This window comes from Chiloscyllium punctatum, chromosome 32 (genome assembly GCF_047496795.1).
Source record: "Chiloscyllium punctatum isolate Juve2018m chromosome 32, sChiPun1.3, whole genome shotgun sequence".
Taxonomy (NCBI): domain Eukaryota; kingdom Metazoa; phylum Chordata; class Chondrichthyes; order Orectolobiformes; family Hemiscylliidae; genus Chiloscyllium; species Chiloscyllium punctatum.
This window is the reverse complement of record NC_092770.1, coordinates 35052335-35067381: the sequence shown is the minus strand read 5'-3', so window position 1 is coordinate 35067381 and position 15047 is coordinate 35052335. Positions and strand designations below refer to the sequence as shown.

The 15047-nt window shown below is 43.7% G+C and overlaps 1 protein-coding gene across 9 annotated transcripts in view; it reads right to left on the bottom strand.

Moving 5' to 3' along the window:
- osbpl8 (oxysterol binding protein-like 8) overlaps window positions 1-15047 on the bottom strand; it is a 372304-nt gene that overhangs the window by 85397 nt on the left and 271860 nt on the right. For all 9 annotated transcript variants that reach the window (XM_072552065.1, XM_072552064.1, XM_072552067.1 and 6 more), the window contains one exon: window positions 14887-14983. In XM_072552065.1, the coding sequence (XP_072408166.1) occupies window positions 14887-14983 (97 nt within the window). The remainder of the gene's footprint in view (window positions 1-14886; window positions 14984-15047) is intronic.

The window sequence follows — 15047 nt, the reverse complement described above, 5'->3', positions numbered from 1 at the left end:
GAGCCAGAGGTGGTGGTACATGTCGGCACAAATGATATGGGGAAGAAGAGGAGGAACATACTGCAGCGGGACTTCGGAGAACTAGGAAGGCGGCTGAAAAGCAGGACGTCCAAGGTGGTTATCTCCGGTTTGCTTCCAGTTCCTCGGGCTGGTGAGGCCAGAAACAGGGAGATAATGGACTTGAACGTGTGGCTGGGGAACTGATGCAGGGAGCAAGGATTTAAGTTCTTGGATCACTGGGGTATGTTTTGTGGTAAGCATAAATTCTACAAGAGAGACGGTTTGCACCTTAATAGGTTGGGGACCAGCATTCTGGCAGGCAGGTTTGCTACTGCAACACAGCTACGTTTAAACTAAGTAGCGGGGGGGAGGGGACAAACTGGATGTTTAAGAAGGAAATTGAAGGGAAAGTTACAACAAGGGAAGTCAAGAAAGACAGCTGTATCAATGAAGCAGAAAACTCAAAAAGGGATCATGCTGTAAGGTTGAGTGAAATAGAAGTTGATGGGAAGGGTGAGGGCAGTAACAAATTAAAAATACTATACATGAATGCACGAAGCATTAGAAATGAGATGGATGAGCTTGAGGCTCTTTTGGAAATTGGCAGATACGATATTGTGGAGATAACTGAGACGTGGCTTCAAGTGGACAGGGCCTGGGAAATGAATATTCAAGGCTACACGTGCTATCATAAGGACAGACTGACGGGCAGAGGGGGTGGGTAGCCATGTTGGTAAGGGATGATATTCAGTCCCTTACGTAGGGGGACCTAGAATCAAGGGATGTAGAGTCAGTATGGATAGAGCTGAGAAATTCTAAGGGTAAAAAGACCCTCTTGGGAGTTATCTACAGGCCCCCAAACAGTAGTATGGATGTCGGATGTAAGTTGAATAAGGAGCTGAAATTGGCCTTTCGCAAAGATGTTACTACAATTGTTATGGGGGATTTCAACATGCAGGTTGACTGGGAGAATCAGGATGGTATTGGACCTCAAGAAAGAGACTTTGTGGAGTGCCTTGTGGATTCTTAGAACAGCTGATGCTGGAGCCGACCAGGGAGAAGGCAATTCTGGATCTGATATTGTGCAACGAACCAGAATTGATCAGGGACCTCGAAATGAAGCAGCCATTGGGAAGTAGTGACCATAATACAATAAGCTTCAATCTGCAACTTGAGAGGGAGAGGATACAATCAGAAGTGACAATATTTCAGTTGAATAAAGGGAACGTATAAATGAGGGAGGAGCTGGCCAAAGTTCAATGGTGCAATACCTTAGCAGGGCTGACAGTGGACCAACAATGGTAGATATTTCTGTGTATAATGCAGAAGGTGCAGGATCAGTTCATTCCAAAAAGGAAGAAAGATCCCAGGAGGAGGCATGGGTGGCCGTGGGTGATGAGGGAAGTTAAGAAACATATAAAGTTAAAAGAGAAAAAGTATAACATAGCAAAGATAAGTGGGAAAACGGAGGACTGGAAAGCTTTTAAAGAACAACAGAGGATTACTAAGAAGGAAATACGCAGAGAAAAAATGAGGTATGAAGGTAAACTGGCCAAAATATAAAGGAGGAAAGTAAAAGCTTTTTTAGGTGTGTGAAAGGCAAAAAAATGGATAAGACTAAAATTGGGCCCTTGAAGACAGAAACAGGGGAATATATTACAGGGAACAAAGAAATGGCAGAAGAATTGAATTGGTACTTCAGATCTGTGTTCACTGGGGAAGACACAAGCAATCTCCCTGAGGTAACAGTGGCTGAAGGACCTAAACTTAAGGGAATTTATATTTGCCAGGAATTGGTGTTGGAGAGACTGTTATGTCTGAAGGTTGATAAGTCCCCGGGGCCTGATGGCCTACATCCCAGGGTACTGAAGGAGGTGACTCGAGAAATCGTGGATGCGTTGGTGATTATTTTCCAGAGTTCGATAGATTCAGGATCAGTTCCTGCAGATTGGAGGGTGGCTAATGTTGTACCACTTTTTAAGAAAGGTGGGAGAGAGAAAGCAGGCAATTATAAACCAGTTAGTCTGACGTCAGTGGTGGGAAAGATGCTGGAGTCTATTTTCAAGGATGAAATTACGACACATCTGGATAGTAGTAACAGGATAGGTCAGAGTCAGCATGGATTTATGAAGGGGAAATCATACTCGACTAATCTTCTGGAATTTTTTGAGGATGTAACTCTGAAGATGGACAAGGGAGATCCAGTAGATGTAGTGTATCTGGACTTTCAGAAAGCTTTTGATAAAGTCCCACATAGGAGGTTAGTGAGCAAAATTAGGGCACATGGTTGGCAAAGTACTAACTTGGATTGAAAGTTGATTGGTTGACAGGAAACAAAGAGTAGTGATAAACGGCTCCATTTTGGAATGGCAGGCAGTGACCAGTGGGATACCGCAGGGATCAGTGCTGGGACCGCAGCTTTTCATATATATTAATGATATAGAAGATGGTATTAGTAATAACACTAGCAAATTTGCTGATGATACTAAGCTGGGTGGCAGGGTGAAATGTGAGGAGGATGTTAGGAGATTACAGGGTGACCTGGACAGGTTAGGTGAGTGGTCAGATGCATGGCAGATGCAGTTTAATGTGGATAAATGTATGGTTATCCACTTTGGTGGCAAGAACAGGAAGGCAGATTACTACCTAAATGGAATCAATTTAGGTAAAGAATAAGTACAAAGAGATCTGGGTGTTCTTGTACACCAGTCAATGAAGGTAAGCATGCAGGTACAGCAGGTAGTGAAGAAGGCTAATAGCATACTGGCCTTCATAACAAGAGGGATTGAGTATAGAAGCAAAGAAGTCCTTCTGCAGCTGTACAGGACCTGGTGAGACCGCACCTGGAGTATTGTGTGCAGTTCTGGTCTCCAGATTTGAGATAAGACATTCTGGCTATTGAGGGAGTGCAGCATGGGTTCACGAGGTCAATTCCTGGAATGGCAGGACTACCTTACGCTGAAAGACGGAGCGACTGGGCTTGTATACCCGTGAGTTTAGAAGACTGAGGGGGGATCTGATTGAGAGATATAAGATTATTAAAGGATTGGACACTCTGGTGGCAGGAAATATGTTTCCGCTGATGGGTGAGTGCTGAACCAGAGGACACAGCTTAAAAATACGGGGTAGACCATTTAGGACAGAGATGAGGAGAAACTTCTTCACCCAGAGAGTGGTGGCTGTGTGGAATGCTCTGCCCCAGAGGGCAGTGGAGGCCCAGTCTCTGGATTCATTTAAGAAAGAGTTGGATAGAGCTCTTTAGAATTGTGGAATCAAGGGTATGGAGACAGGATACTGATTAAGGATGATCAGCCATGATCATATCGAATGGTGGTGCAGGCTCGAAGGGCAGAATGGCCTACTCCTGCACCTATTGTCTCTGCTCATCTGCACTATCAAGAATCTTACCATTAGCCCAGCACTCTATTCCTGTTGCTCCTTCCAAAGTGAATCACCTCACACTTTCACTCATTAAACTCCATTTGCCACCTGTCAGCCCAGCTCTGCAACTTATCTATGTCTCTCTCTATCCTGCAACATCTTTCAGCACAATCCACAACTCCACCAACCTTAGTGTCATTCGCAAATTTACTAACCCATCTGTCTACCCCCTCATCTAGGTCATTTTTGAAAATAACAAACAGCAGTGGCCCCAAAACAAATCCTTGCAGTACAGCACTAGTAACTGAGCTCCAGGATGAACATTTCCCAAAAATCACCAACCTGTCTTCTTTCAGCTTAGCAAATTTCTGATCCAAACTGCTAAATCGCCCTCAATCCCATGCCTCCATATTTTGTACAATTGCCGACCGTGGGGAACCTTATCAAACACCTTAATGAAATCACACACCATATTAACTGCTTTACCCTCATCCACCTGTTTGGTCATCATCTCAAAGAACTTAATAAGGTTTGTGAGGCACAAAACCTTGAAGCAGTGCTAATCACTGAGCCACCATGCTGCCCCTAGGTTTGGATTCCATATTGACACATGATTTCACCAATGATATCTTCATAATATTAACAATTAGAACACTTGGTACATCACAGCCAAATTTGAAGGTGCCCTCACCCACTTCCATCTAGGTGCCCAGATTGTGATCTAAAGATGGCAACTTTAGTTTATTATTTTCTGACTAATGCAGGGGCACAAAAGCTATCTAAAATGATACAAGGAACTGCCCTTGAAATTTGAAACAAATCAGAAACTGCTGGAGACACTCAGTACGTTTGACAACATCTGTGGAGAGAAAGCAAGGGATAACATTTTGGGTCCAGTGATGGTTAGAAGGGTCACTAGACTATGACCATTAACTGTCTGTTCTCCACAGATGCTGCCAGACCTACAACGTTCGTCCAGCAATTTCTGTTTTTGTTCCACAAAAGCTGCCTGTCGTATCTTTCATGTCACTAAAGAAACCAGTGAACTCAGCCCAGTGTGGGAATAATGCTTACATTTATGCCATTAGTTAATGAAAAAAATCACTTCAACTGCTTTACAAAGAGGTCAGACAGCAGTGAAGCAGCATTCAAAAGCAAAATTGCTTCAGTTATCAGTCCAGCTCACCATCTGTCTTCACAATCTCCTACGCTTTACTGGGGTCAAAGTTATGTCAAGTAGATCAGAACACATTCATTACAAATACAGAGCAAGTTGTGACAGCTACCACCAAAAGGATTGGAGAGCACTGCAGAAAGTGTGATTAATTGCTGTCTAGGATTATTTTGTGATTGGGTTAGCTTGGAAATTTTAAAAAAAGTACCCAGTTCAGTGTCCTGTGCAGGGATAGGATTTCCAAATTCTTATGTCCCTGCCGACTCTGTTCAAAATTTAACTCATAAACAGAAACCCAAGGGCAAATTCCATTTACCAGACTGATTTTTCCTCTCAGTATGGCAAAGAACTTTCTGCATGCTGCATAGCTTCAGATACTCCTAAAGAAGTCTACTCTCGAACAGAATGATGCTCTGTGCATTACCCTACATTTTTGGTCATGCAGAAATACTGTGATTTCCAGAATCATATTTTAAAGGGTGTTACTTTGTTATCTAAAATTCGATACTCTTTGCATGTGGAACAATTTAATAAACGAATTAAGCTGATTATGATAGCAATTGACTCATCATATTGGAAGATGATTCTTGAAAATATAATTTCTTTTTATCACTTCAATAATATGAATTTGCATACAGTTTATCATGTCTCTGCGAAAAGTCCCGAAGGGTGACAGAAGCAATCATGTTGTTAAAGAAGGCAGACATTGTTATCTTTGACTGGATGTTGGGGGGCGCAGCCATGGTTTCCCATGTCTAACAGTGCTTGAGAAAATGGTGTGAGCTGTCGTCTTAAAATGCTACTATCCATGTAGTCCACAATGCTGTTGGCAAGTAATTCCATGACATTGGCCAAGTAACGGTGAAGGAATAGTGATATATTTTCAAATCTGGATGATGAGGGGCTGAGAACATAGAACAATACAGCACAGAACAGGCCCTTCGGCCCACGATGTTGTGCCGAACATTTGTCCTAGCTTAAGCACCCATCCATGTAGCTATCCAATTGCCGCTTAAAGGTCACCAATGATTCTGACTGCCACTCCCACAGGAAGCGCATTCCATGCCCCCACCACTCTGTGGGCTTGGAGGGGAACTCTCTGGGGTTGATGCTCCCATGCATCATCAGCCCTTGTCATTCCAAATGCTAGACATTGTGGGTTTGGAAAGGGCTATCCAAGAGCTTTGATGAATTTTGGTTGTGCATGGTACAGATTGCTGTTACTGACCATCAGCGGTGGGGGGAGTGAATGTGGTCCCAATCAAGTGAACTGCTTTGCCCTGGATGATGTCAGGTTCATTGAGCATCTGGGCAAGTGTAAAGTATTCAATTTTGGACCTTGTTAATGCTGGACGGGCTTTGGGGAGTCAGGTGGTTAGTTTATTCAATACAGGATTCCTAGTGCCTAAACTGCTCTTGTAGTGTGAGGCCCCTTTCAGCTGTGGTAGACCATGAGTTGCACCTTCGTTGTTCAGGCTTTCTGTTTCCCTGAAGCAACGTCGCTTGTGACTGAAGAGACCAATGCTGGAGTGACAGTCCCGGTCGCAGAGGTCACATCTGTATGTGGTCACTGATCTGCTCGAGCTGCTGCACTCCTTCCTGTGTGCCTGCTTGTCTGCTGCAGCACTCATCAGCTTTCTTTCCCCCGTTTTGAGGTGTTGGTTTAGGGTTCTTCTCCATCTCGTAGTGTCACCTGCATGCCTTTCCCAAGACTCCAACACAATATCATGTGCCTTCATGTCCCTCATAGAGATGTCCTTGTAGCACAGCTACAGGCGCCCAGTGGGTCTCTTCCTGGATGCAAGTTCTCCATAGAGGACACCCTTTGGGGTGCGGCCGTCTTCCATGCAGTGGGCATGGCCCAGCCAGCGCAGTCTCCACTGCCTGAGCAGAGTGTACATGCATGAGATAGGACCGCTGCATTGGACGCTCTGTCTTGCCAGGATATGCCCAGGATACAGAGGATACTCAAGGGGAAGTTGTTCAGTCTTCTCTCCTGTCTGAGACATGTAGTCTGTGTGTGAGTGGCATACAGCTGAGTGCTTAGGACGCAGGCATTGGAGACTGATATTTTTGTCTTCACTGTCAGCTTGGGATTTGTCCATACTTGCATAGGTAAATCCCTTCCATTGTGGTGTCAAAGGCATGTTTCAGGAACACGGCAAAATAAATCCCAAAGAGTGTGGAAGTGAGGACGCAGCCTTGTTTGATGCTGCTGCTCTTGTAGCTACTGTGGATGGCCCAGTTCAATTTATGGTCAATGGTAACCCCCAGGACATGCACCTGCTGTTTCAAAACAGTTTCTACCCTTCCGTTGTTAAAGGACTCACAAACTCTTAACATTCGCCTGTACCTGTGTTTTTGTTTTTGCTGCTGTTTACCTATTATTTACTTATCTACGCTACTTAACTGTGGTCTGCCTGCATTGCTCGCAAGATAAAGATTTTCACTGTGCCTCAGAACACGTGACAATAAATTCAATTCAATCCATTACAGTGAAGGTGACAACATCAAATGTTATGGGGCAATGGTTAAGATTCTCTCTTGTTGAGATGGTCATTGCCTGGCAATTGTGAAATGCTTATATCATGTGCTACTTGCCAGCCCAAGACCAAATGCTGTCTATGTCTCACTGCATTTGGACATGAACAGCTTCAGTATCTGACAAGGCACAAATGGTGATAAATATTATACAACCATAAATGAACATTCCACTTCTGGCTTATGATGGAGAGAAGGTCACCAGTAAAGCAACTGAAAGTGCTGGGGACTACCCTGAGGAACCCCTGCAGAGATCGTCTTGAACTAAAACGACTGATCTCTCGCAACTTGGAGAAAGTGATCTCTAGCATCTGCAGTCCTCAGAGTCAAAAAGTGTGGCACTGGAAAAGTGCAGCAGGTCAGGCAGCATTCGAGGAGCAGGAGAATCAACATATCGGAAATAAGACCTTTCACATTCCTGATAAAGGGCTTATGCCCAAAACATCAATTCTCCTGCTCCTTGAATGCTGCCTGACCTGTTGTGCTTTTCCAGTGCCACACTTTTTGACTCTGATCTCCAGCAGCCACAACCAACCTCCGATGTGCCAGGTATGACTCCAACTAATACAGTTTGCCCAATTCCCATGACTCTAGTTTTTCTAGGACTTCTTAAATGCGACTGAGATGTCAAAGGCAATCACTCTTAAATTGACCAAAAAGAGCAACAGATGTGAGATTTGGAGCAGTTTAGATTTCAGTAAAGGGAGGTGAACAGACTGACTAAGGAAGGCGAGATAGAGTACGAGAGTAAGCTTGTAGGAAACACAGAAAGTGATAGCAAAAGCTTCTATAGGCATCTGAAGAGAGATAGATAAGTAAAGACAAATATAGGTCCCTGACTGTCAGAAACAGGCAAATTTACAACGGACAAAGAAATGGCAACTAAGTACATACTTTTGTTTTATCTCAGAAAGGAAAACACAAATAGCATCGAAAAATTATGGGGGAAATCACAAGACCTAACAGGAAGGGAGAATTGAAAGAAATTAATATTAGCAGGGAAACAGTCCTGCAAAACAAACAATTTTAAAGGTAGATAAATCCCAAGGGCCTTATAAAGCTCCATCCCAGAGTCCTTAAGGAAGCAGCCCTAGACATACCAGATGAACAAGTGGTCAACTTCTAAAATTCTATAAACTCTAATAGTTCCAATGGGTTGGAGGGTAGTTAATGTATCTCCACTATTTAAGAAGGGAGGCAGAGAGGAAATAATGAATTATAGACCAGTTAGTCTGACATCAGGAGTGGGAAAAATGTTAGAGTTTATGATAAAAAATCCAATAGCAGACCACTTGGACAATAATGACAAGATCACACAGAGGCAGCATGGATTCACAAAGGGGAAGTTGTGCTTGACAAATCTGTTGGAATGCTTTGAGGATACAATCAGTCGAGTAATAAGGGGGAGCCAGTGGACGTGGTTAACTTGGATTTTCACAAGGCTTTTGCTAATGTCCTACATAAGAGATTAGTGTGTAAAATGAAAGAGCAAGGGTTTGGAGATAGTGTACTGAGATGCACTGTTTCCTTTCTGCCAACTGGTTCTCAAAGAGGGGGAAGAAATTGATCTTTTTCCAAGTGTCAAGTATCGACTAATGGTCACCACAGGAGTCGGTGCTTGAACCTCAGCTATTCACAATTTATATGAATGATTTAGATGAGGAAATTATTTGTCAAATCTCCAAGTGTGCAGAAGTCACAAAGCTGAGTAGAACGGTGAGCTGTGTTTTAGCAGCAGGAAGAGTGGGAGTGAGGACGAGGGGGCTGATGCGAAGGTGAGTCAGCGATTTAAAAACTTACTCGTGAATAGGCAGAGCGCAGGCTCAGCAGAACCGGACACGGCACAGCTGAGTAAGTGAAGTAATATATTTCGGTGGTTTTGTTACCCGAAACATTACTTAGGTAGTGTCTCCCACCCATCTTCCTCCCCTAACCTAACAAAAGGTTCTGTGCACTGGACTGGTAAGGGAACTAAGGTTTTATATTCTTCATTTTTTTAAAGTCTCTTTGGGAATTTGTAATAGTGGGAATGGCGTTAGGGCAGTTGAATGTTCCTCCTGCAGAATGTGGAAGGTAAAAGTCACCACGAATGTCCCTGCTGACTTGCTCTGCGGGAAGTGCACCCAACTCCACTTCCTCGAAAACTGTGTTAGGGAGCCTGAGCTGGAGCTGGATGAACTTCGGATCATTCGGGAGGCAGAGGGGGTTATTGAGAGGAGTTACAAGGAGTTAGTCACATCTCAGGTACAAGAAAAAGGCAGATGGGTTACAGTCAGAGGACGGAAAGGGAATCGGCAGGCAGTGCAGGGAACCCTTGTGGCCGTTCTCCTCAACAGCAAGTATATCGTTTTGGATACTGTTGGCGGGTGAGGGCTTACCAGGGCTCAGCCATAGGGCACAGGTCTCTGGCACGGAGTCTGTCCCTGTTGCTCAGGAGGGAAGGAGGGAAGGAGGGAGATGAGTAGAGCATGAGTCACTGGGGACTCCATAGTTAGGGAGACAGATTGGAGGTTCAGTGGGAACAAGAGAGACTCAAGATTGGTGTGTTGCCTCCCAGGTGCCAGGGTTCGTGATGTTCAGATCGTGTTTTCGGGATCCTTCGGGGGAGCGGGAGCAGCCCTAAGTCATGGTCCACAGAGGCACCAGTGACATAGGTAGGAAAAAGGATGGGGATTTAAGGTAGAAATTCAGGGAGCGAGGGTGGAAGCTTAGCGTTTGTCATCTCTGATTTGATGCCCATGCCATATGCTAGCAAGATGAGAAATAGAGGGAGAAAGAGAGAGAGGAGTTGAACACATGGCTATAGGGATGGTACAGGAGGGAGGGTTTCAGATACCTTGATAACTGGGGTTCATTTTGGGGTAGGTGGGACCTCTATAACAGGATGGTCTTCACCTGAACCAGAGTACCACCAATATCCTGGGGAGGGGGGGGCGGAATTTGCGAATGCTCTTCGGGAGGCTTTAAACTAACTCAGCAGGGAGATGGGAACCTAAATTCTAGGTTCGGCATCCAGGAGGTTGACAGCAATGTGGTCAGAAGTGAGGTTTTAAGGTCACAAGAGTGCACAGGCAAGTAGGAAGGTGGTTTGAAGTGTGTTTACTTCAACGCCAGGAGCATCGGGAATAAAATGGGTGAACATGCAGCATTGGTTGGGACATGGGTCTTCGACGTTGTGGCCATTTTGGAGACATGGATAGAGCAGGGACAGGAATGGTTATTGCAGGTTCCAGGATTTAAATGTTTCAGTAAAAACAGAGAAGATGGTAAAAGATGGAGCAGTGTGACATTGTTAGTCAAGGACAGTGTTACGGTGGCAGAAAGAACATTTGAGGACTCGTCTACTGATGTAGTATGGGCTGAGGTTAGAAACAAGAAACTGTAGGCCTCAGAATAGTTCCAGAGATGTAGTGGAAAGGAGAGCAAAGATAATTCTGGATAGGAATAAGAATAACAGGGTAGTTGTTATGGGAGACTTTAACTTTCCAAATCATGAGGTTGATTGGAGGTTGGCAAACGTGGTGCCACTGTTTAAGAAGGGCGGTAAAGACAAGCCAGGGAACTATAGACTGGTGAGCCTGACCTCGGTGGTGGGCAAGTTGTTGAGAGGGAATCCTGAGGGACAGGATGTACATGTATTTGGAAAGGCAAGGACTGATTCGGGATAGTCAACATGGCTTTGTGCGTGGGAAATCATGTCTCTCAAACCTGATTGAGTTTTTGGAAGAAGTAACAAAGAAGATTGATGAGGGCAGAGCAGTAGATGTGATCTATATGGACTTCAGTAAAGCGTTCAACAAGGTTCCCCATGGGAGACTGATTAGCAAGATTAGACCTCATGGAATACAGGGAGAACTAGCCATTTGGATACAGAACTGGCTCAAAGGTGGAAGACAGAGGGTGGTGGTGGAGGGTTGTTTTTCAGACTGGAGGCCTGTGACCAGTGGAGTGCCACAAGGATCGGTGCTGGGTCCTCTACCTTTTGTCATTTACATAAATGATTTGAATGCAAGCATAAGAGGTACAGTTAGAAGTTGGCAGATGACACCAAAATTGAAGGTGTAGTGGACAGGGAAGAGGGTTACCTCAGATTACAACAGGATCTGGACCAGGTGGGCCAATGGGCTGAGAAGTGGCAGATGGAGTTTAATTCAGATAAATGCGAGGTGCTGCATTTTGGGAAAACAAATATTAGCAGGACATATACACTTAATGGTAAGGTCCTAGGGAGTGTTGCTGAACAAAGAGACCTGGGAGTGCAGGTTCATAGCTCCTTGAAAGTGGAGTTACAAGTAGATAGGATAGTGAAGGCGGCGTTTGGCATGCTTTCCTTTATTGGTCAGACTACTTAGTACAGGATTTGGGAGTTCATGTTGTGACTGTACAGGACATTGGTTAGGCCACTGTTGGAATACTGCGTGCAATTCTGGTCTCCTTCCTATCGGAAAGTTGTTGTGAAACTTGAAAGGGTTGAGAAAAGATTTACAAGGATGTTGCCAGGGTTGGAGGATTTGAGCTGCAGGGAGTGGCTGAACAGGCTGGGGCTGTTTTCCCTGGAGCATCGGAGGCTGAGGGGTGACCTTATAGAGGTTTACAAAATTTTGAGGGGCTTGGATAGGATAAATAGAAAATGTCTTTTCCCTGGGGTCAGAGATTCCAGAACTAGAGGGCATAGGTTTAGTGCGAGAGGGGAAAGATATGAGAGAGACCTAAGGGGCAACTTTTTCACACAGAAGGTGGTACGTGTATGGAATGAGCTGCCAGAGGATGTGTTGGAGGCTGGTACAATTGCAACATTTAAGAGGCATTTGGATGGGTATATGAATAGGAAGGGTTTGGAGGGATATTGGCAGGGTGCTGGCTGGGTTGGGATATCTGTTCGGCATGGACTGGTTGGACCAAAGGGTCTGTTTCCATGCTGTACATCTCTACGATTGAAAATACTATAGTTTGAGTATTTTATATGGGTCAGTTTTTATCTAATGTGTGCGGGAGGTTTCCTGACACAGTATGCAGACAGGCCAACAAGGGACGAGGCCACACTGTATTTGGCACTGGGTAATGAACCTGGTCAGGTGTCAGATTTGGAGGTAGGTGAGCACTTTGGTGATAGTGACCTCAATTAGTTTATGTTTACTTTAGCAATAGAAAGGGATAGGTACACACTGCAGGGCAAGAGTTATTGCAAGGTTTGTAGCTCAGGTTGAGGTTTAGGTTTGCTCACTGAGCTGTAGGTTTGATATCCAGATGTTTCATTACCTGGCTAGGTAACATCATCAGTGGCGACCTCCAAGTGAAGCGAAGCTGTTGTCTCCTGCTTTCTATTTATATCGTTCTCCTGGATGGGGTTCCTGAGGTTTGTGGAGATGTCATTTCCTGTTCGTTTTCTGAGGGGTTGATAGATGGCATCTAGATCTATGTGTTTGTTTATGACGTTGTGGTTGGAGTGCCAGGCCTCTAGGAATTCTCTGGCATGTCTTTGCTTAGCCTGTCCCAGGATAGATGTGTTGTCCCAGTCGAAATGGTGGTTTTTTTTCATCCGTGTGTAGGGCTATGAGGGAGAGGGGGTCGTGTCTTTTTGTGGCTAGTTGGTGTTCGTGTATCCTAGTGGCTAACTTTTTTCCTGTTTGTCCTACATTGTGTTTGTGGCAGTCCTTGCATGGGCCGGGGGATGCTGTACATCTCTATGACTCTATGGTAGGCTCACCAACTTTAAGGGCATTTAAATGATCATTGGATAAGCATACAAGTGAAAATGGAAGAGTGTAGGATTGCTACGTTTTGGATTGGTTCTACAGATCAGTGCAACTTTGAGGGCTGAAGGGCCTGTACTGCACTGTAATGTTCTATGTTCTGTTAGGAGAATGTGGAGAAGCTTCCGTGTGATTTGGACAAGTAAATGGGCCAATATATGGCAGATGCAGTAGCATGTAGGTAAATATGAGGTTATCCAGTTTGGTAGCAAAAGCAGGAATGTTGATTATCTGAATAGTGATAGATTGGGAAAGGTGAAGGTAAAATGAGACCTGGGTGTCTTTCCACACCAGTTGTGAAAGTAAACATGCAGGTGCAGGAGGCAGTGAAGAAGGGAAATTGTATGTTGGCCTTTATAGTAAGCAGATTTGAGGGCAATGGTAAGGACTTACTTGGAGGACTGTGTACAGTTTTGGTCTCCTTACCTGAGGAAGGATATTCTGGCTCATGAAGATGCTGCAAACGTTTATCAGATTGATTTGTGGGAGAGTGTGACTTACATACTGAGTCAGTTAGGGCTATATTCACTGGAATTTAGAAACAGAAACATATAAAATTACAGAAACGTATAAAATTCCAATAGGATTAGTGAGGGTATATGCAGAAAGGATATTCTTGATAACCAAAGATTTGTGGTTAGTCATGGGATAAGGGGTAGACCATGTATGACAGGGATGAAGAGGAATTTCTTCACACAGAGTGCTGAGTCTCTGGAATTCTCTGCCACAAGAAACTATTTAGGCCAAAACATTGAAGACTTTCAAGAAAGGTGCAGATATTGTTCTGAGGACTAAAGGGATCAAAGGGTTTGAAAGAAAGTGGGAACAGGGTATTGAGTTGGATGGTTGGCTATGATTATATTGAAGTGTGCAGCAGGCTCAAAGGGCTGAATGGTGTATTCCTGCTCCTAATTTGTATACTTGCTTGCAATAAGTTCTGAATAAGGGGAAATTGGGAAAGAAATGAAAGGGAAGGAGTGAGATAGACTTGAAATACGAGAGATTTTTGTTTTCTTTTCCCTACCTTCTCCCTTACTCCCAACTTATTACATTTCTAACCTTTTCTCATTCTGATCTGATAATGAATCATTAACTTGATTTGTTAACTCTGTTTCTCATTCCACAAATGCTGCCAGATCTGTTATGTATTTACTGCTCAATGGAAGAGTGGTCATTTGGATACCACCTGATGACCCTGCACTCCCTGTAAACAGCGATAAATAACCATGTAACCAGTAAGTGAACAGGGAGTACAGACCTCAGTTGAACATTTCTCCCGAAGACTATATTACAATATGACACTCAGTAAGGACTACACAGGATTGTCAAATAGATTATTTGTCCATGTACTGTCATAGGGCTTCAACACACAATCTTTTGATTTCTTGAAATTTGCCAACTGAGATATGCTAGCCCTGATACTAAAAAATGAACCAAATCAGGTATCTAAACTTATGGGTCTTTTGATAGTTATCTTTCTGTTCTGTGCACTCCTATTGAGCCAATGGTTGCCTTAATTTATTAGTTTCTGTCCCCATCAAATCTGGACACCCTGATTTAACAATTACCTTGCCCCACATCCACCACTAGCACTTGGCAGCCGTGTTATCCAGCCTCTTTTGGACACAATTAGATTCAACTCTAAGTAGCAAGGTTTCTATTTGTAGGTGCCTTTATATTGTCAAAATGAGCTGTCTTTGGATAACTTTTCTGATGCACACAGGTTAATTAGAAACTATCAACTAATCCTTTAAATAAATTATCAGTCAAAGTCAAAGTTGAAATTTTTAAATTCAAACCAACAAACTGACTTTGATTCAGCAGACAGAACAACCTCAGTTATCCGAACATCGATTATCTGAATTTCAGATTATCCAAACAAGACTTCAAGGTCCCAATGCTTGGGTAAATTGTGTTATCCAAACAAAATACTCCCCACCTGCATTGTTCAATAATCGAGGTTGCCCTGCATTCAATATTTTCCATATTTGAAATGAACTCCTTCTTATATCTTCTGTACAACAAAAACAAACTCACCATAAAATTTTGATTTGGCCAAGATGCTGCCAGTGATGCAAAACCCATCTTTTCTATTACTGACATAGAATGCAGACACAGGAGGATGATGAGACACCTGGAGAGGGGAGACAATTCAACTATGTAGCAAAAGTAGCTGAATGTAAGCAAAAACAAAATCA